Source organism: Aquarana catesbeiana, linkage group LG07 (assembly GCF_042186555.1).
Source record: "Aquarana catesbeiana isolate 2022-GZ linkage group LG07, ASM4218655v1, whole genome shotgun sequence".
Lineage (NCBI taxonomy): Eukaryota > Metazoa > Chordata > Amphibia > Anura > Ranidae > Aquarana > Aquarana catesbeiana.
Genome location: NC_133330.1, coordinates 22,013,394 through 22,035,969, shown reverse-complemented (window position 1 = coordinate 22,035,969; position 22,576 = coordinate 22,013,394). Strand labels below are relative to the sequence as shown.

Below are 22,576 nucleotides of genomic sequence, written 5' to 3'. Positions count from 1 at the left end.
TATGTGTAGAATAGGAAAAGCGCCATCTAGTGGGCAGTTTATTATAAACTCACAATAAAGTAGAACTACAGTGGAACTTTGGTTTACAAGTAACGCGGTTAACGAGCGTTTTGAAAGACGAGCAACTTTTTTTTTTTTTCTTTTTTAATTCTGACTCGGTTTACGAGTGTTGTCTCGCAAAATGAGCAGAATTCAAGATAAATGGGCGGTGCAGTACCGCATTTGGCCAGAGGTGCGGGGGGGGGGGGCGCCGGGGACACTCGGAACGGTTCGAAGCCGTTCGGAAATATTTAGAAACACTCGCAAATACTCAGTTTCCGAGGCTCTCCGGCGCCCCCCCCCCCACCTCTGGCCACATGCGGTATTGCATGCAATAGAAGTCAACTCGGAAAGAATTATCTTCGTTTCCATTGACTTCTATGGGGAAACTCGCTTTGATATGCGAGTGATTTGGATTACAAGCATTCTCCTGGAACGGATTATGCTCGTAATCCAAGGTTCCACTGTATAGGCAAAAAAATTTTCTAAAATATTTATAAACTGTCCACTAGATGGCGCTTTTCCCTTTTCTACACACACACACACAGGAGCGGTGGGGGATATTGCATGAGATTCGCACAGGAATCGCACCGCATTCCTGTTCAAATTGTATGCAGTTCTTTGCAGTGCGATTTGAGCCCCGTTCATTTTGTAGGGGCTCAAATCGCACCTCAAAAAAGGTATTAGTTTTAGGTATTGGAGCGTTTTGCATGTAATGCCTAGTATCGGCGCAACCCTATTTTACTGAACAATCCCAAAAGAGAACATATTCAGGGAAAAATAAAAATAAAAACCAAACACACAATTTTTAGTTTAAAAACATTACTCATTTATTCAAACGAGCCCTGCCCTCTCACTCCAAATAATATTAATTCAAATATTAAACCTCCTGGTGGAGATAAAACACTTACAGCAATGGTACCGAATCAGTACTGCTTCCAAAAAAAAAAAAAAAAAAATCTCCCAACTACACCAACAGCGCCCCCCAGTGGCTCTCAGCAGCATGAGCATCTCTTTTCAAAAAGTGCGGCCGGTTGTACACAAGCCGCTTTCTGCCAGAGGAGCTGCACGACCCCCCTGACAAAAATGACGGCTACAATGCTAATATTAAAAAATAATAATAATAATTAAAAAAAAAGTTCAATAAAAACCGTCCCTAAAATCCGGCCGCGGGGCTTTTAGTAGCGCGATGATGCAGTGGGGCCACAGTGGAGACAAAAAAAAAAAAAAAAAGACTAGGACCCGGCCATGGACGTTGATGGGTCTTTGCCCAGTAGGTTCCTGGCTGTGCCGTTCTCCAAGCTGGACAACTTTGCTGCTACTGCTGGAGTTCCATCTTTGAAATCCGCGCCTCTCAGCGCCCATAAATACTGCTCTCAGTTTGTACGGGGGAGGGGGGGGGGGGTCAGGAAGGCAGACGCTATATATGTTAAAACTGGTGACATCCTGAGAAACAAAAAAAAAAGGGGGTCAAAGCTGAACTATAGACGGCATCGTAGGACAGCAGTCTCCACCCCCTTCCCCTCCCCCGAGGAGTGACTAGCGCCCAGATTGTCCACCGCCCGCCGCTTAGGAATGTGCAGCGGCCCGGAGGTTAGTGCTGGCTGGGCGGAGGGGGGGGTGCCGCGGATCATCTCCTGCAAAAGAAAAAACGGGTTAAGGTGGGGGGGGGGGAGGGGGGAAAAGTCCAGAGTTTCAGTGTAAAAGGCAGTTTTTGGACCCCCTTGGACCACGGTACCACCTGTTGACCTCAAGGTGCAGAAAATGTCCGGTTTCCCCTCCCCCCACTCCCCTGGGATACAGAAGCAGTAAGGCACTTAAGTAAAAAGTTGATGTTTTTTTCCGGGTCAGGCAGAAAGCAGGTCGCTGTGCCTTATTGCCGCAATGCAAACTGTCCGAGCTCCAAGGGGGGCTTCCGGGCATTTCTTGCTAAAGTCAGAGTTGCCCCCCCCCCCTTTGTCGCAGACCCTGAAGGCACAGTACTGAAAGTCCAGGGAATGGGGGGGGATGTGAGGTTTGGCGCCAGGGGAGGGAGGTCTAAGGGAAGTTCCAAGTAAACGCAAAGGGTGGGGGGGGGGTAAGAAAAAAAAAAAAATTAAAAACAACGCAGTAGTTCTCCTTCAGTCGACGGGCAATAAAGCGCCCAAAATTTAAAAAAAAAAAAAAAGTAAGTTCATAACTTCTTTCATTCTATGTAAACAGTACACTCTCGCCACCCCCTCTGCTTGCCCCAATGACTTCCAACTTCTAGATTGTGGGGGGGGGAGGGGGGTGCTGAAAGCGCCCAACGCAGCGCCCTTCTGGGTTGTAAGGCGTGAGGAAGGCGGGGGGGGGGGGCCGTGCCAACTGGCAGGTTGCCAACTCTCGAGTTGTCTCGGATAAAACTCTCATGTATATGAAAAAAAAAAATTAAAAATTAAGAATAAAAACACGGCATCACCGCCGCACCACTCCTCCTTCCCCCCAACCGCCAGCCATTAGGCCGATGGGCTCTTCTTGTTCCGCAAGCCCCGAAGACTGTACCCACTTCATTTCACAGTTTGTGTCGGGGGGGAGCACGGTTATCTCGGGGGCCACAGTAGTCGTTCCAGATATTCGGAGAGCGAATCGGAGTGTTTATAAAGCAGGGCGACCACCAGGACTAGGAGGACCGTCCCCAACGTCCGGCCGCGAGTCTTTAGTAGCGGGACCACGCAGTTGGCCACGGTGGAGACGAAGACCAGGACCACGGCCATGAGCGCCAGCAGGATGTTGATGAGTTTGCCTAGAAGGTTCCTGGCGGTGGCGTTCTCCAGACCCTCCAGCTGGACAACTTGCTGCTGCTGCTGTTGGATTTCCATCTTCGAAATCCGCGTCTGGCAAGCCTCTAGCGCCTCCTGCAGGAGAGATGGGGGGGAAAAAAAAAAAATGGGTCACCTAATGGCTCGGAGAGGGAGAGGAGTCATCAGTGAGGGAAACAGACATGTGGGGGGGCTTTGTAGCTGAGAGCAGAAATAGATGGTCCTCAAGCTATGCAAATTAATTTATTTATATTCTTTTAGATTTCTTTTTATTGCATATTGTACTGTAACATACCCAACACTCTAAAGAGATAATAGAATAAAAACTGCACCTCCTGTTACTGATGGGATGTTATTTGAGAGACCACACCCACTCTGCAAATCCTCAAATACAATACTCGACTTTAACCACTTGCCCTCCGGAAGGTTTACCCCCCCCCCCCCCCCCTTCATGACCAGGCCATTTTTTGCGATACAGCACTGCGCTAAACCGACAATTGCGCGGTCATGCAATGCTGTACACAAAATTTTATCATTTTTTTTCCCCCCCAAAAATAGAGCTTTCTATTGCTGGTATTTGATCACTACTGAACTTTATTTATTTTTTCAATACTCTTGATTACAATTGTTTCTTAATTTACATCATTTTTCATTTTGTTTTAATATCTTGAAATTTACATATACTTCATAACTTTATTTAGAATTAAAAAAAATTATAATAGAATTTATATAGGAATTTTAATTAATAATTTATTTAATTTTTCAATACATTTGATTACAATTTTTTCGTAATTTACATAATTTTTCATTTTGTTTTAATATCTTGAAATTTACATATACTTCATAACTTTATTTATAATAAAAAAAAATATAATAGAATTTATATAGGAATTTTAATTAATAATTTATTTTTCCAATACTCTGGATTACAATTTTTTCTAAATTTACATCATTTTTCATTTTGTTTTAATATCTTAAAATTTACATATACTTCATAACTTTATTTAGCATTAAAAAAAAATATAATAGAATTTATATAGGAATTTTAATTAATTTATTTTTTCAATACTTTTGATTACAATTTTTTCTTAATTTACATCATTTTTCATTTTGTTTTAATATCTTGAAATTTACATATACTTCATAACTTTATTTAGCATTAAAAAAAAATATATGGGCGGCACAGTGGTGTGGTGGTAGCACTCTCACCTAGCAGTAAGAAGGGTCACTGGTTCGAATCCCAACCACGACACTACCTGCCTGGAGTTTGCATGTTCTCCCTGTGCCTGCGTGGGTTTCCTCCGGGTACTCCGGTTTCCTCCCACTCTCCAAAGACATGCTGGTAGGTTAATTGGATCCTGTCTAAATTGTCCCTAGTATGTATGAATGTGAGTTAGGGACCTTAGATTGTAAGCTCCTTGAGGGTAGGGACTGATGTGAATGTACAATGTATATGTAAAGCGCTGCGTAAATTGACGGCGCTATATAAGTACCCGAAATAAATAAAATAAAATAAATTAAAAAAAAATTATAATAGAATGTATATAGGTATTTTAATTAATAATTTATTTATTTTTATAATAGAAAAAAAAACTGAAAATTTTGAAGATACACCGAATATTTTTTACTTTTTGCTTATCCAAAAAAAAAAAAAAAAAAAAAAAAAAAAAATGTAAAAAAAATAAATTTCTTCAAAATTTTTAGGTCAATATTTATACTGCTACATGTTTTTGGCAAAAAAATAATAAAAATAATCTCGATAAATGTATATTGATTGGTTTGCGCAAAAAGTTATAGCGTCTACAAACTATGGTATACGAGGTGGTATCATAAAGTTTCAAGTTTTGTAATACACCAGCAGATGGCAGCACAAGGCTGCGAGCACAGTCACAGGGAGCCCCGCCCTTTATAAGGCTACTTTCACACTGGCTCGTTTTTGCGCCGCTTTAGCGCCGCTTTTCAGACGCTAACGGGGCACTTTTTTTTGGGGTAAAAAAAAAAAAAAAAAAAAAAAAAGGTAAAAAGTCCAGTTTTGTGGTGCTTTCAAATTCGCTTTTAGGGCCAGTTCACACCAGATGCAGTTCCGTGCGCTTTAATTTTTTGCACAAAATGCATGCACTGTGTTTTCCATGCATTCCAATGGCTCTAGTTTACACCATGCAGTCAGTTTTTGGTGCAGAAACTGAACGGAAACTGACTGCATGGTGTGAACTAGAGCCATTGGAATACATGGAAAATACTGTGCATGCATTTTGTGCAGAAAAAAAAAAAAAAAAAAAGCGCACGGAACTGCATCTGGTGTGAACTGGCCCTAAGGCGCTTTGGAAGCATGCATTGCAATGGGCGGGGGAGTGTTTTCAGGCGTCCAAGTCCGTAAGGTTTAATTACTAAAGCTGGAGGGTGCAAAATCAGGCCCACTTCTGCATAGAAACCAATCAGCTTCCAGGTTTTATTGCCAAAACTTAATTGAACAAGCTGAAGTTGGAAGCTGATTGGCTGCTATGCACAGTGGCACCAGATTCTGACTACACCAGTTTTAATAAATCTATCCCCAGTGTGCCAAAAGAAATCACCATGTGTACATCGGGAGCTGTGCAACTGGCGCCATTCTGACCACGTGTGTTACCACGGTCTGCCATTTCATCATGGACAGAATGTTAGAATGAAGCGCAAACGTAAATTCCTGCGTGAAACGTGGCAAATCGTGGCAGTAAAGCGACAGTCGGCAAGTAGTAAAGTGGTCGTAAACCCACTAAAAAAAAAAAAATCCTGCAAGACAAAGGCAGCATTCCCGGCACACCGCTATGCCCGGCGACATGTCTCCCGGAGTTATTTCTGGGTATCGCGGGCTCCGGCCCTATGATTGGCCGGTAATGGCACATGCCGTTGCTTCAGTGCGCATGTGCCAATAACGTCGGCACATGCTGATACAGGAGCTATCACCAAAAACGGTGCAAGTTTAGGAGATATCCAGGGTAGCTACAGGTAAGCCTCATTATAGTCTTACCCAGAGGCGGACTGACCATTGAGCCACTCGGGCACTGCCCGAGGGCCCTGGGCCACTAGGGAGCCCCATCAGGGTTGCCAGCCTCAGTAAAACCAGGGACAGTATGGACCAGGGACAGCCAATAGACAGTATGGACCAGGGACAGTATGGACCAGGGACAGCCAATAGACAGTATGGACCAGGGACAGTATGGACCAGGGACAGCCAATAGACAGTATGGACCAGGGACAGCCAATAGACAGTATGGACCAGGGACAGCCAATAGACAGTATGGACCAGGGACAGTATGGACCAGGGACAGCCAATAGACAGTATGGACCAGGGACAGTATGGACCAGGGACAGTATGGACCAGGGACAGCCAATAGACAGTATGGACCAGGGACAGTATGGACCAGGGACAGCCAATATAAACATGTCTGTGTATACTGTGTGTACATTAATGTGTATACTGTGTGTCTGTGTATACTATGTGGCCCCATAATCTCTGATTGCCCGGGGGCCCCATGAGTTGTCAGTCCGCCCCTGGTCTTACCTGTAGTGAAAAGTGGTTGTAGAAGGTTTACAACCACTTTAAGCGATAATAAACTCCACCTCCTGTTACTGAAGCCTAATAGGGTGTTCATTCAGAGACCACACCCACTCTACAAATCCTCAAATACAATACTCAGCTTTAAAAATTCAATAGTTGGCCCAGAGTTTTACTTTAGGATCTCCACAACATTCTTGGCGTCTTACCTGGATATCTCGCGCCCTCTCATAGGACTGGTAGGCGATCTTCTCCTCCATACTGGCCAGCTCCTGCTTCAAATTGATGATCTCGTTCTGATGGAGCTCTGTGAGGTCGTTCAGCTGCTCCTCCAGCCTTTCACACCTGATGGGGGGGGGGGGGAACAACAATGTCAATGGCGGGATTCCTTTTATTTTTCATTTGCAAACACAAAAACAATTGTAACGCTCCTATAATACAAAAAAGATTTCTTCCTAAAACTGAAAGGATTCAGAAAACCTTGGGATCACCTAGATCAGGTGAGTGTCAAACACAAGGCCTGCGGGCCGATTCTGGCCCTCCAGGCCATTGCATGTGGCCCTCGCACCTCTCCTGCAGCTGCCGCACCTCCCTCATCTCCGCCCCCACCTCGTCTCAGCAGATGGCAGCAGAGAGGACAGAACCCCTACTACAGATCCTGCGGTTCTCTGTGCAGCCGCTTAGAACTTAGGGTCAGGGGGTTAGGGTTATGGTTAGGGGGTTAGGGTTTTCCCTTGAAGAACAAGGTTAGGACTCAGGGATTGGAATAGGGACCTGCTCCAAAGGTGTTCCGCCTACCCCAACTAAGTCGGAGAATGAACAAGTCAGGGAGGCTCGTCTCTGTTAACCCCCCCCCCCCCCCCCTCGATCGGCAGCAGAGAGGACGGCAGAGCTCCTCCTACAGATCTAGCATCTATGTAGCCGCAGCACCCCCCCCCGTCTTCCACAGCCCTCCTCTCCAGACCCTGCACTTTGTTTCCTAGCTCCGCCCCCAGCTTCTTCCTTGCAGCAGCACATGGTAAGGAGGGGGGGTTCACTGAAATGTAAGGGAGTGGGGGGGGGGCTCTTGACCTCTGATGGTGGGGGGGCTACAGACAGAAGTGGCCCTCTGAGGGTAGACCATAATGCTGCTCAGTGATTGCAGTCTGTGACTGCATCTCCCCAAGGTAATACATAAAACCTGGCCTGTTAGTGGGCCCTAAGGACAGGGTTGATGACCACTGCCATAGACAACATCACATCTCATTTCAGATTAGCCAAAAAATGTCAGCAGAGCTAATGAGGCCACGTACTGTATTACCAGCAGGTGGCGCTCATACCACTCAATGGCGATATTTCACCACTGGATGGGTCCTTTCTTCAGGGACGTCCAGGAAAGGGGGAGGATCTGGACTTCTCTGGTAGCAGTTTTTGCACATGCGTGGAAAACCCTGAAAATGTATTGATGGCCGGGGAAGCCGGCGCATGCGCAGAAGTGATGCAGGGCTTTTTCAGGACCCAAGCCCAGCGACACATTTGTGCTTGCAGGGGGGGGCGGGGAGGGGGAGCTTTGCCTAGGTGAGAAACGTGGAAGATACTAAGGCCTCATGCACACGAGACGCTGTTAAACTCGCAAAAAAAAAAAAAAGTTGGACGCTTTTTTCAACTGCCCCTGAACCCATTCAATGTTATCCTATGTGTCCATCTATACAGTCTAGTTTTTTGGCGTTTTTAGGCAGTTGCGTTTAACCTCGTTTTTCCAGAAGCAAAAAAATGGGTTCAGACGCCAAACGCGGCTAAACGCCGGTACCGTGTTTAGCCGCGTTTGCGTTTATAAGTGTTTTTAAAGGAACAATTTACGACCCGAATTTGGGGCCCCATATCTCGGGGCCACTTGGTGCTAGGACGGTGCTTGCACATTTGGTGTGCAAACAGAGTGGAACTTGCACTACAACATATGCAAATTTGGGGTTCCTAGCACCAAGTGGCCCCGAGATACGGGGTCACAAAATGTCATTCTCTGCTGCAGAAAAGTGCTTGACGACATTTTGCGATCCGACTTTGGGGCCCCATATCTCGGGGCCACTTGATGCTAGGAACTCCAAATTTGGATATGTTGTAGTGCTAGTTCCACTGTGTTAGTGAACCCCAAATTTGGTGTGCTAAGTGGCCCCGAGATATGGGGCCCCAAAGTCGGGTCGCAAAATGTCATTCTCTGCTCTGCAGATGCTTCTAGACGCAAAGGCGGTAAATGCGGCTAAGGGCGTTTCTAAACGCCGGTTTTAGCTTTTAAAAACATGTGTTCAGCAGAGTTTGCACCGGTGTCTCGTGTGCATGAGGCCTTAAGTATCTCTTAGATTGTAAGCTCTAATGAGCAGGTCCCTCCAATTCCTCCTCTATTCAACTATATTGTAACTGTACGGTCTCATCCATACTTCCTGTACCTGTGACGGAGGGCGTTACTGAGATATACAGAGGTTCTAAACCTTCCTCATTTTAATGAAAAATATTTTGTTGCAGCTCGAATCCCCATTGGAGATTTCCCATCACTTCTTAGGATCCGCTCACATCTAGGCTATTTTTACAGGCGTTTTAAGTTGACACGCGACCAATGAAAAGCAGTAAAACGCCCTGTAATCTGCCAAAAAAAGAAGCTCATGTACTTTTTTGAGCAACGGGCATTTTGCTCACAGTGACAGAACACTCAGATGTGAACAGGGGCCATTGAAATAAATGGGATTTGTCTTGTTGGACGTTTTTAAAAGCTGAAGCAGAAAATCGGCCAAAAAATGCCTAGATGTGAAAGGAGCCTAAATCTAACAGGAAATTTCCCATTGGGGTCCCAAACAGCAATAAAAACGAACCCTTCCTCACTTCCCCAAAATAAAAAATGGCCGAATATTTGGGCCGTTTTGGCCTAGACTCACCTGCAGCGCTCCTCCTGCAGGGACTTTAGGATGAAGGAGTAATAGCTCTGATACAGAGTCCTTAGTCTTTCCAGGGACTCCTTCGATCTCCTGCATCACCACTTCAAATCCCACCAGTCCTCCATGCATGTCCAAGGTGTTGGTTCAGGAGCTTCCTCCACCTCCCCCACCAGGTCCTCTACTGGTACTGTTGGCTCCCAGTGATCCAGAAGTAGCCTTAGAGCAGGGGTCTTCACTCCCGTACTTGGGGCTGGCCTGGAAGGTGTTCAGGCTTTTGCCCCAAGTCATGTCAGTTTCCCCTAACTTCCATAGGAAATTCGGTGAAATTGCCCAGTAGAGTCACAAACCGCAATAAAAAAACGAACCCTTCCCCACTCCCCCAAAATGAACTACTTCTAAATATTTGGTTTGTTTTTGTGGCCTAGACTCACCTGTACTGCTCCTCCTGCAAAGACTGTAGGATGAAGGAGTAATCCCTCTGATACTGAATCCTTACTCCTTCCAGGGACTCAATTAGCTGTTTCTGAGTCCTGCAAGTTTCTTCGATCTCCTGCATCACCACTTTGAATCCCACCAGTCCTCCATACATGTCCAAGGTGTTGGTTTGGAAGCTTCTTCAGCCTCCCCACTCCTCCACCAGGTCCTCTGCTGGTACTGGTGGCTCCCAGTGATCCAGAAGTAGAGGTAGAACGATCTTCTTCACTCCCGTACTGGGGGGCTGGCCTGGAAGGTGTTCAGGCTTTTGCCCTGAGTCACATCAATTTCCCCTCATTTCCTGATCTAACAGGAAGGAAATGAGGGGAAATTTCCCAATGGGGTCACAAACAATAAAAAAACAAAAACTAACCCTTCCCCACTCCCACCAAAAATGAAAAATGACTAAAAATTTGGGCTGTTTTGGCCTAGTCTCACCTGTACCGCTCCTCCTGCAGCGACTGTAGGATGAAGGAGTAATCGGTCTGATACTGAGTCCTTAGTCCTTCCAGTGACTCCTCCAGGTGGTTTTGGGTCTCGCGCATTTCCTGGATCTCCTGCATCACCACTTCGAACCCCATCAGTCCTCCATGCATGTCCAAGGTGTTGGTTCGGGAGCTTCCTCCGCCTCCCCCTCCTCCACCAGGTCCTCCGCTGGTACTGTTGCCTCCCAGTGATCCAGAAGTAGCGCTAGAGCAATCTTCTTCACTCCCGTACTTGGGGCTGGCCTGGAAGGCGTTCAGGGCGGACATACTTTTGCCCTGAATCATGTCCTCTCCTTGGGTGGAAGACAAACCGGATGGGTCATCCAGGGATGGAATGTTTTCGTTGCTGCCAAACCGATTTCGCAGCAAGGACGCGATCTCCCGGGGCTTCGACACCACGGCTCCGGCCGCCGAGTGGGTGGCTTGAGAGAAACTCGACAATCCCCCTCGTACGCTGTCCACCACACCCTCGCTGAAGCCGGTAACTTTGGCCCCAACGCCTTTCAGTCCCTGCTGCATGTCCCGCAGCACGTCCTTGGGCTGGCGTGCGATCCCGTTCTGCTCCACCTCGCGCAGCTTGCGGTGGTAATGCTCCAATTTCTTCTGCAGCTGCAGGATGGTCTGTGATGACTTCTGGTTCTTCTTCTCAAATACCTGAAGGCGAGAGAAGAAGATATACATAAGACAACTGGCTTCAGGAGGGCAACACCGGGGAGCAGCTGCATCAGCCCCTTGGGAACGGCTCACCAGAACAACCTTACAACAGATGCAAGAATCTTCTTGAGAAACATTGTAACCACTTGAAGACCAGTTATTTTCTGGCACTTTTGGTTTACATGTGAAAATATTTTTTCTTTTGCTAGAAAATTCATTAGAACAAACATTATAAATTTTTTTTAAAGCAGAGGCCCTAGAGAATAAATTGGTGAATTTTTTTTGCAACACGGTATTTGCTCAGTGGTTTTTGAAAACCTATTTTTTGAGAAAAAATACACTTTAAATTTTAATGCAAAAAAAAAAAAAAACCACAATACATAACCCTTTTTTTTGTAAAATATAAAAGATGTTATACACCGAGTAAGTAGATACCAAACATGTCATACTTTAAAATTGCTTACACCCACGCAACGACAACAATGTAAATTTTACTACCCATAGGCGACACCTTAAAAGCCTACCCACTTTAGGTTTTACAAAGGAGGCCTAGTGCTAGAATTACTGCCCCTGATCCGACGTTCGTTCCGATACCTCATATGTGTGGGACGATAGCTGTTTGCGTGCGTGACCGACGCACACGTTTGCCTTTGCGCGCTAGCGGGGTGGGGGGTGTATATTAGTCTGTAGGAAAGTCCACAAACTATGAGATATATTTGAAAATTGATTAATCCTGATGTACTGACGGACTTGAGGCCCAAAAACACCAAGACAGTACAAATATCCTCCAAATGACCCCTTTTTGGAAAGTAGGCAGTCCAAGGTATTTAGTAAGAGACATGGCAGTTTTATTTTTGAAGTTGTAATTTTATGTCATCATTTTTTGGAACATGAAGAAATAAAAATAAATTAAATTGTGAATTTTTATTTTATTTTTATTTTTTTTACATACTGTCACCAGGGCCATACAGAGTCATCATATGACTGGTGTGGCGGTGATCAGGGACACCAAAAAAAAAAAAAAAAAAGGCAATTTTTTTTCATTTTTTTAAAATATTGTTTATTTTATCTAATTTTTTACATACCGAGTACATGACTGGTGTGGCGGTGATCAGGGACACAAAAAAAGTCAATTTTTTTCTTTTCTTTTTTTCAATATTGTTTAACTAATTTATTTTTTACTTTTTTTTTTTTCATACTGCAACAGACCGGTTGTGCGCAAGGCTCTATGATGTCCTCCTATACGCTTGTTGGGATTTTTTTTTTTTTTTTTTTTACCAAAATAAATGTAGCAGAATACATATTGGCCTAATTTGATGAAGAAATGTTTTATAGCAGAATGTGAAAAATATTGTTTTTTTATTCAAAATTATCGCTTTTTTTTTTTGTTTATAGCACAAAAAATAAAAATCGCAGAGGTGATCAAATACAACCAAAAGAAAGCTCTATTTGTGGGGGAAAAAAAAGGACGTTAATTTTATTTGGGTACAATGTCGCACGACCGCGCAATTGGCAGTTAAAGTTCCGCAGTGCCGTATCGAAAAAAAAATGGCCTGGTCATGAAGTGGGTAAAAGCTTCTGGGGCTGAAGTGGTTAAGGATGATACCGTCCTGGAGAGAAAAATAGATGAATGGAAGACACGGTGAGCACTATGATCAATTTATACTCTCAGCGCGCACATCTGTAAATAAATAAAAGTAAATAGTTTGTTTGGACCAAGCTGGCCCAAAGTATTTCCTTCACTTACAGATGTGCCCGCTGCGAGTATTAATTGTATGTAGCATAGACTACAAATCATATATAGCCATGTGTTCCAGGTATTCACTCCCACAAAGATTGTAGTGCTCACCGTGTCTTCCATTCATCTGCTTTTCTCTCCAGGATGGTATCATCCTTAAAGCTGAACTCCTGGTTTAGCGCAACTATACCTGAGTTCAGCTTTAAGGATGATACATCCCTGGAGAGAAAAGTAGATGAATGGAAGACACGGTGAGCACTATGATCTTTGTGGGAGCAAATACCGGTACCTGGAAGTGTTACATGAACACACTATATGGGATGGATGACCTCAACACCAAAACCTCATCTGACAATACGCCCATTTTCTGTCTGCCTATGTTTTGGAGAGGTCGCGTGTCTCACCTGCTTGATGCGGGCGCCCTGTTGCCGGTCGGCATTGTTGGCCAGTTTCAGGTATTCAGCCACATTGTCATCTCTGGCGGTTTGCTCGATCTTGATTTGTTCGGTTAGCTTGAGGATCTTCTGTTGCAGTTGCAGGATGGCGGCCTTGGTGCGCTGAGGATCAGGCACTCCATCCACCATATCCGGGGCCAGCATGCCATCTGTCCCTGAGGACACCATACTGGATGCCTGGGACAGAGTACCACCTTCTAATCGATCGATCTGTGGAGACAAAACCATGAAAAAAAAAAGGTTAATTATACTATACATGGGAAGATGGCAATAGAGAGTGTGACAAGGCCTTAATCTATTGGTGCTCAACCGGTGGCCCTCCAGCTATTGTGGAACTACAAGTCCCATGAGGCATTGCAAGGCTGACAGTTAAAAGCATGACTCCCAAAGGCATGATGGGACTTGTAGTTCAGCAACAGCTTAAAGGACACAACATACAGGGATATGGGAAATCATTAGAGACACTGATACACATGCACCTACACAGGTTGACCTGGATGGACTATTGTCTTTTTTTCGGCCTTACTATGTAACTATGTAAGCTTGAGGGCCACAGGTTGACCACCCATGCTTAACCACTCGCCACCCGGGCCATTTCTGACATTTCTCTCCTACATGTAAAAATCTATTTTTTTCTGCTAGATAAATACTTAGAACCCCCAAATAATATATATTTTTAGGCAGAGACCCTAGATAATAAAACGATGGGTGTTGCAATTTTTTTATGTCCCACGGTATTTGCACAGCGATTTTTCAAACGCTAACTTTTTGGAGAAAATAGGCATTCATTTTAATGCACACATACAATAGAATACCCAATTTATTTGGTAATATATAAAAGATGAAGTTACGCCGAGTAGAGAGATACCAAACATGGTTCACTTTAAAAAAACTACAAACGCCCGTAACTACAGATCCTAAAATTCTCCATAGGCGACATTTTAAAAGCCTTTACAGGTTACCAGTTTAAAGTTACACTGAAGGTCTATTGCTAGAATTATTGCTCTCGCTTTGACGTTTGCGACGATACCTCACGTGTGTGGTGCAAACACTGTTCACATATGTGTGCGGGTTCCCCTTTGTGCGCAAGCACATCTGTATATCCGCAGTGCAAGATAGTTAGTCTCAGGAGATTTAGAGTGAGATTTGGTGATGTCCCGACTGTGCTGCTCACTATTCTCCTTGCTGGAGAGGAAGCTGTACCTGAGGATCTGCACTGCAAGGATCTCCCTGATTCTGCCTCATTCATTCTGTACATCTGTGCTTCCTTCACCTCTCCTGCTGCTTCTTGACTATCCAATCAAGTCAACAGGTCACTAGTCATGGGGGGGCAGCTATGACTTGTGTGAGGGCTCTGTTACCAGGGAGCAAAGCTCTGCCTCTACCAAGATTACTGCCCCGCCCCCACACAGACACAGTGCATTGTGAGTCAGTAATGGGGAAAAGATTGGCTGCAGGGAGATCACGGGCAATACTGGAGACTAGTCCTTTGCCCTCTGCTGGTCGTTATTGGGTACAGCTCCCAGAATTTAGTTTATAAATGGGTTGTAAACCTTTCCATATACCCAGTGAAGTGACTGGCCACAGAGATGGAACAAATCCTCTTACATAAGTTGTACCTGTTTATCTGCTGTCTATTCTTCTCTATAGCCAAAGCACTGAACTTATAAAGCTTGTCTGAGCTTCCAAACGGGGTGGGGAGCTGAAATTACACTCTAAAGAGCTCAGTAAAGGAGAGATGAGAGCCGATTAAGGGTGGGAGAGGGGGGCTGGGACAAGGGACACAGGCCCTTTCCACACAGGAGTAAAGCTTAGGCCGTAAATCACAGGCTGTGTGCTGGAGCCCGTGTGTCGGCAGCCCCTGGCCCTCTCCCGCAGCACGACGGCAGCCCCCCGGCCCTCTCCCGCAGCACGACGGCAGCCCCCCGGCCCTCTCCCGCAGCACGACGGCAGCCCCCCGGCCCTCTCCCGCAGCACGACGGCAGCCCCCCGGCCCTCTCCCGCAGCACGACGGCAGCCCCCCGGCCCTCTCCCGCAGCACGACGGCAGCCCCCCCGGCCCTCTCCCGCAGCACGACGGCAGCCCCCCGGCCCTCTCCCGCAGCACGACGGCAGCCCCCCGGCCCTCTTCCGCAGCACGACGGCAGCCCCCCGGCCCTCTCCCGCAGCACGACGGCAGCCCCCCGGCCCTCTCCCGCAGCACGACGGCAGCCCCCCGGCCCTCTCCCGCAGCACGACGGCAGCCCCCCGGCCCTCTCCCGCAGCACGACGGCAGCCCCCCGGCCTTCTCCCGCAGCACGACGGCAGCCCCCCGGCCCTCTACCGCAGCACGACGGCAGCCCCCCGGCCCTCTCCCGCAGCACGACGGCAGCCCCCCGGCCCCCTCCCGCAGCACGACGGCAGCCCCCCGGCCCCCTCCCGCAGCACGACGGCAGCCCCCCGACCCTCTCCTGTAGTCTGTCCGCAGTCTCTGTGAACTTTGCTGTAAGGGGGAGGCTCTGTGGACTCTTGTGTAAGGAGGGGGCTGTGGTGACCAGAGAAACCCCTTACATCAGTTTCCCTGTACACCAGAGTCCACAGCAGTCCCCCTCACATCAGAGTCCTTAGAGTTCTCCTTCACATCAGGGTCCACAAGGCTCCCTTTTACAGCAGGATCTGCAGAGTTCCCCCTTGCACTGTAAGTGTGTGTCAGTAAATTTCACGATTTTTGACAGTAAAAAAATTGGTGCTGTTGGTAAGTTTTAGGCGTCCTGTCAGTAAATTTCACTTGGGGGGGTGGGGTGGGGGGAGGGTCGTTGGCAGCATTGATGCCTCCCGATGCACTAGGAGCAGCTGACACCCCCCCCCCCCCAACCCTTCCTGCCAGGATATGCACCGGTGTATTTTAAAGTGACCCCACCTCCAGTATAAATCATTAATTAATCATTACACCCAGCGGCCCCTTACATACCTGTCCGGTGGGCGCTGAGTCCATCTCTGGGTGCCCCCGCTGCAATCTGCGGCTTCTCCCACCAGATGTTGCATCACGAGGACAAGTAAAACCTGCATAGGCAGCATGGAAGTCTCCCTCCACCTCTATGAACATACCTGAACATTCAGATCCTGAACTGCAGTGAAGGAATACTGCCATCGCCACCCAGCAAATTTAAAGGGCTGCTTGTTCCCCTCCCCCCACCCCCTCTACAGAACCAGAATTGCCCATTAAAAAAAAAGAGGGGGGGGGCAGATTCCAGGAGAACTGGTCACCGGGCTGCAGCATGGACGGGGTTAATCCCGTGTCTTCAGTGCAGAAGACAGATCAGTAATTGGATTACTTGTCACAGCCCTTTCCTCCACCCCTCCGTGTAATCCCCAAATCCTCGCTCTGGTCAGGAGATGGATGAATGGATTAGAGGTACCAGGCCTTCCTTCCTAAGGAACAATGGGCCATTCTCAGTGGTCATAAGAAGGCCTGTATCGGGCTTCTGTACCAACAGTCACATGGGGGGGGGGGGGGGGGGGGGGGCACAGTATTGTACAGCAAACTGAAACAATGTGGAAATTTGTTTTACTTTTCCTGCTGTCATAAAAGAGTAACTAGCAGTGGAAAATCAATGGTTCTGTTCCCCAATTCCGTCATAGAAGAAAAATGGCAAAACCTGAATGTTAAAGGCCCATTCAGATGCGTTACAGCAACATGCATTCTGAATAGCTTCCTAACGCACCTTACTGGGGAATATGTGTCCCCCTGAAATGGTACAAAGAACGTCTTTTTGGTGGCGATTGAGGCATAGGCCATTCAAATGAATGGGCTGCCTTGGCGTAATGTGCCACACATATGCGTGCTGAAATCACATTGCGGTTTGAGTGCGATTTTACGAGGTGCGATTTTGGCTTCTGCATTTCCATTGGCTTTAAAGGCAAAAAAAGCACCTTCCATTCACTTTAATGCAAAAAAAACCCTTCCATTGCCTTCAATGCAAAAAACGCCCTTCCATTGACTTCAATGCAAAAAACGCCCTTCCATTGCCTTCAATGCAAAAAAGCCTTCCATTGACTTCAATGCAAAAAAAGCCTTCCATTGACATCAATGCAACAAACCCCCTTCCATTGACATCAATGCAAAAAAAAAGCCTATCCATTGACTTCAATGCCAAAAAAGCCTTCCATTGACTTCAATGCAAAAAAGCCTTCCATTGACTTCAATGCAAAAAAGCCTTCCATTGACTTCAATGCCAAAAAAGCCTATCCATTGACTTCAATGCCAAAAAAGCCTTCCATTGACTTCAATGCCAAAAAAGCCTATCCATTGACTTCAATGCAAAAAAGCCTATCCATTGACTTCAATGCAAAAAAGCCTATCCATTGACTTCAATGCCAAAAAAGCCTTCCATTGCCTTCAATGCAAAAAAAAAAAGCCTTCCATTCACTTCAAGACAAAAAAAACCCCTTCTATTGAGGCTCCATTCACATATGTGCTGAAATCACATTGCGGTTTGAGTGCGATTTTTGGCTTCTTCATTCCCATTGACTACAATGCAAAATCGTCTTCCGTTGACTACAAGGCAAAAAACACCTTCCATCGAGGCTCCAATCACACTTGTGTGAACAGTGCGACTTTAGAGTGCAACTCTACATTAGCATCACACCAAAGTAGTGCAGGAACCTTTTCAAAGTCGCATAGATCCGAATGGGAGCCACTGAAAACAATGGGCTGCGACTTGCTGTGCGACTTCATGTGTCCAAAGTCTCATGAAAAGTCGCACAAGTGTGAATGGAGCCTTACTTCAATACAAAAACGTCAAATCGCAATCCTACGAGAACACGGACCTCCGCATGCCACTATACTCCATCACATGCGAGTCTGGAACGCACCGCTGCAAACTCACACCGGACACTTTTTTTGGAATCGCACTCAAAACGAAATCAGTGAGAACCACCTCAATAGGAAGACATCATCTTGCCTGTCATGCAAACCTGTGTTTGAAAACGCATTCAGAATCGCATGCGCGTGAACCAGGGAGCTTATGCTGCGCATGTTGCATTAAGGCATTCATTAGCAATACTCAGAAAACATTGCGTGTTGATGCGATACGGCGTCCCAACGCACCTCGCCAATAGATGTACTTCGCTGTGCGTTGCCACAAATGGTATATGCGATATTCTTTGGTGCGATTGGGAATTTGAATGGGTTGCCTTAATGCTACACGGCAATGGGGGGGCTGGGCCCCGGATTTGGAAGTGGGTACAATGAACGGCTCAGGACATGCGATTGTTGCATGGAGTTTGTTTTTTATCGCAGGGCTCTGTCTACACCTATTATTATGCTGGCGGGGGTGTGGGGGGGGGGAGCAGCTGGAATACACAATGAAAACCCCACTGGGCCCCAGATGCCCCTCCTTCCCCTCTGGTCACATGACCATTTACACCCCTATGCCCCCTTTGTTGTAAGAGAATAGATCCAATTCAGCATATTATTGACTGTGGAGCCAATGAGGTGACCAGCTTGAAGACAAGTCCCAGCATGCCTTGTGACCCCCGAGCTGCAGAGGTCTTGTAGGTATCGGTGTGATTGGGGGACGCCCACCATGCAATCATTTAGGAACTGCCACAATTTGTGGCGTCAGCTCCGTCCAGCACTGCCACATCATTTGGCCAAGTAGTTGCCCCCCCCCCCCCCCCCGATCAGGACAAAGAGTCCCATAGAGCTGCACGATCCTGATAGTACTTAGAACAGGTATAGGGGTGGGGTGCTGGCAAGGACCGCAATGGATGGCGCCATGCATGGCCAAAGTCAAAATGTAGCAAAAATAATCGTCCACCATTTATTGTGAGTACATCAGTGGCCTCCAGACTGCGGCCCTTTGCTTGCTTTTATCCACCCCTTGGGGCACAATTCCTCCCACTGACACCAATGATGGGGCACAATTCCTCCCACTGACACCAATGATGGGGCACAATTCCTCCCACTGACACCAATGATGGGGCACAATTCCTCCCACTGACACCAATGATGGGGCACTATTCCTCCCACTGACACCAATGATGGGGCACAATTCCTCCCACTGACACCAATGATGGGGCACTATTCCTCCCACTGACACCAATGATGGGGCACTATTCCTCCCACTGACACCAAGAATGGGGCACTATTCCTCCAACTTATACCAATGATGGGGCACAATTCCTCCCACTGACACAAAGGATGGGGAACTATTCCTCCTACTGACACCAATTATGGGGCACTATTCTTCTGACAGACACCAATGATGGGGCACTATTCCTCCCACTGACACGGACAACGGGGCACTATTCCTCCCACTGACAATAATGGGCACCATTCCTTCCACTGACACCAAAGATGGGGCATTGTTTACTCCCACTGACACCGACGATGGGGCACTATTCCTTCCACTGACACCAACGATGGGGCACTAGGCCTCCCATCGACACCTTGGATTGGGCACTATTCCTCCCACTGACATCAGGGCATTTTCTACTGCTGCTGGCCACAGTCCAGCCCCCTAAATTTTGAAGCGCAGTAAACTGGCCCTCATTTAGAAGGTTTGGAGCCCCCTGGAGCACATGATGTTGCGTTGCTCAAATTGACAACATCTTGTCCTCACAAGGCCCCATTCCTCAGGGTATCTAGGTGTCCTGGGAAGGGGGGGGGGGGAGTTGCCCTGAGGAAGAGGGCCTTGTAAGGCTGAAACGTTGGCACATTGACCTTTGTGTCACAATGGACTCACAATAAATGTTTTAACTCCAATCAAAATTTTTTAAACTAGATACAAGTCCTACGTCAATGGACACCAAATTCTGAAGCCAGAGGATCAGCATGCTGGACAGGAAACACATTTTTGCACAAAAGTCGGCATTAGCAAGATGGAGGTTTCCTTCAGTATAAGTTTTATCTAAAACTAAAAGGGAGACCTGGAAGGAAAGAGAAGATGTGCTGTGTACAGGGAGAGCGGAGAGGACTGCGGCAGAACGTGACCCTCCAGGGTGCCATCCGCGGGTAAGGCCTCTGTATGGCGCGGTCATGGGCAGCAATAACTGAACAACTGTGCGGATTTTCAAACAAATCTTTTCTCAAACCTCTTCATAATAGTAAAAAAAAAAATAATAATAATAACCCCCCCCCCCCCCCCCATAGTAGAACAGAACCATGGCTGAAGCACCCGGGAGAGTCAGAGCACAGAACACGGAGCATTGCAAGGTGTGGAGAAGATCCAGGTGAGATCTGGGCCAGCATGGCAAAGATAGGAACACGTCTGATGCCAAGACAATCCGAGCGATGCCCGCCTCTGACCACATGTGCATCTCGGGCTGTTCAGGAACAACATGCCCCAGCATGTCCTTTCCATCAGTCAGCCACCAAATGACTGCTCATAAAACGTGTGTAATACACCCAGGTCTAGAGAGAGCTGGAAGAGCTTCCTGTTGCCACCAAATGCATATATAAAACACGCAAGTAATACTTATAAATAGAACAACCCAATAAAGCGAAGGTGATGAGAGTCCAAGAGAACGCAAAGTCCTTCACCGCAATCACCGCGGCCTCATTCATAATATCCGGAGAGATTTCCTACTTCTCTGCTGGTACTAAACTGAAACATTGTATTCCCTCTGATGGCACTAAACTGAAACATTGTATTCCCTCTGATGGCACTAAACTGAAACATATTCCTTCTACTGAAACATGGTTTAACTTCTGATGGTACTAAACTGAAACATTGTATTCCCCTCTGATGGTACTAAACTGAAACATTGTATTCCCCTCTGATGGTACTAAACTGAAACATTGTATTCCCCTCTGATGGTACTAAACTGAAACATTGTATTCCCCTCTGATGGTACTAAACTGAAACATTGTATTCCCCTCTGATGGTACTAAACTGAAACATTGTATTCCCCTCTGATGGTACTAAACTGAAACATTGTATTCCCCTCTGATGGTACTAAACTGAAACATTGTATTCCCCTCTGATGGTACTAAACTGAAACATTGTATTCCCCTCTGATGGTACTAAACTGAAACATTGTATTCCCCTCTGATGGTACTAAACTGAAACATTGTATTCCCCTCTGATGGTACTAAACTGAAACATTGTATTCCCCTCTGATGGTACTAAACTGAAACATTGTATTCCCCTCTGATGGTACTAAACTGAAACATTGTATTCCCCTCTGATGGTACTAAACTGAAACATTGTATTCCCCTCTGATGGTACTGGAATACAAAGTTTCAGTTTAGTACCAACAGAGGGAATGTTTCAGTTTAGTACCAGTAGAAGGAATACGTTTCAGTTTAGTACCAGCTGAGGAAATACAAGGTTTGTTTAGTATCAGTAGCAGGAATACAAAGATTGTATTCTCTCTGCTGGTACTGAAGGAGTACAATCCTTGTACTCCTGCTACTGATACTAAACAAACCTTGTATTTCCTCAGCTGGTACTAAACTGAAACATATTCCTTCTACTGAAACATGGTTTAACTTCTGATGGTACTAAACAAACATTGTATTCCCCTCTGATGGTACTAAACTGAAACATTGTATTCCCCTCTGATGGTACTAAACTGAAACATTGTATTCCCCTCTGATGGTACTAAACAAACATTGTATTCCCCTCTGATGGTACTAAACTGAAACATTGTATTCCCTCTGCTGGTACTGAGGCCCGGTTCACACTGCTGCGGTGCCAGACATCGCCTGTGATTCGCAGCGCACTGCTGTTCACATCATATGCGATGTCTGTGCGATGCGATTTCAGCCATACAGATAGTACGGCTGATCTCGCACTGCATTCGGTCCAAACACGCACAGGACCCTTTTTTTTTTTTTTGTTCAGACCAAAATCGGATCGCTTGGCTGTTCACACCCGTGCGATCCGATTCATGCCCGAATTGTGAGTTCGCAGTGCGATATGCGAGCTGAACTGGGGGTGTCATTAATGTATTGACACGCCTCAGCAGTGCGCATATGGCAGTGTGAACTGCCGTGAGAGTCGGTGCGATGCAGGAACCCGCAGCGGATTCACTGGGTTCTTGCATCGCACCAGTGTGAACCGGGCCTGAAGGAATACAATGTTTCAGTTTAGTACCGTCAGAGGGAATACAATGTTTCAGTTTAGTACCGTCAGAGGGAATACAATGTTTCAGTTTAGTATCAGTAGGAGTACAAAGATTGTATTCCCTCTGTTGGTAATAAATTGAAACATTGTATTTTCTCAGTTGATACTAAACTGAAATGTATTCCTTCTCCTGGTACTTTTAGTACTGAAGTATTGTATTCCAAAGTAGCAAAGCAAAAGGTGAACCGCCTTGGAATGGCATCAGATAGTAGAAGTGAAAGTGATCTGAATCAGCAGATAAAAAAGGACGATTTATGAACCTTGGCTTAAAAAAAAAAAAAGAAGTCGTCATTTCTAATAACCAAACCAACTATGTTTTATATTTCATAAAGTCAGAGCAAATCAATAACATCCGAGGAAATCAATAACACCTGAGCAAATCAATAACATCCGAGCAA

General features: G+C 46.3%; 1 protein-coding gene across 3 annotated transcripts in view; it reads right to left on the bottom strand.

Annotated features, from left to right (window-relative positions):
- Positions 1-844: 844 nt before the first annotated feature.
- Positions 845-22,576, bottom strand: part of TMCC1 (transmembrane and coiled-coil domain family 1) — a gene marked incomplete at its 5' end in the record, with an annotated part of 138,635 nt that continues 116,903 nt past the window's right edge. For all 3 annotated transcript variants that reach the window (XM_073591754.1, XM_073591753.1, XM_073591755.1), the window contains 4 exon segments: positions 845-2,915; positions 6,564-6,699; positions 10,173-10,873; positions 13,016-13,276. In XM_073591754.1, the coding sequence (XP_073447855.1) occupies positions 2,601-2,915; positions 6,564-6,699; positions 10,173-10,873; positions 13,016-13,276 (1,413 nt within the window). In that variant the 3' untranslated portion in view covers positions 845-2,600.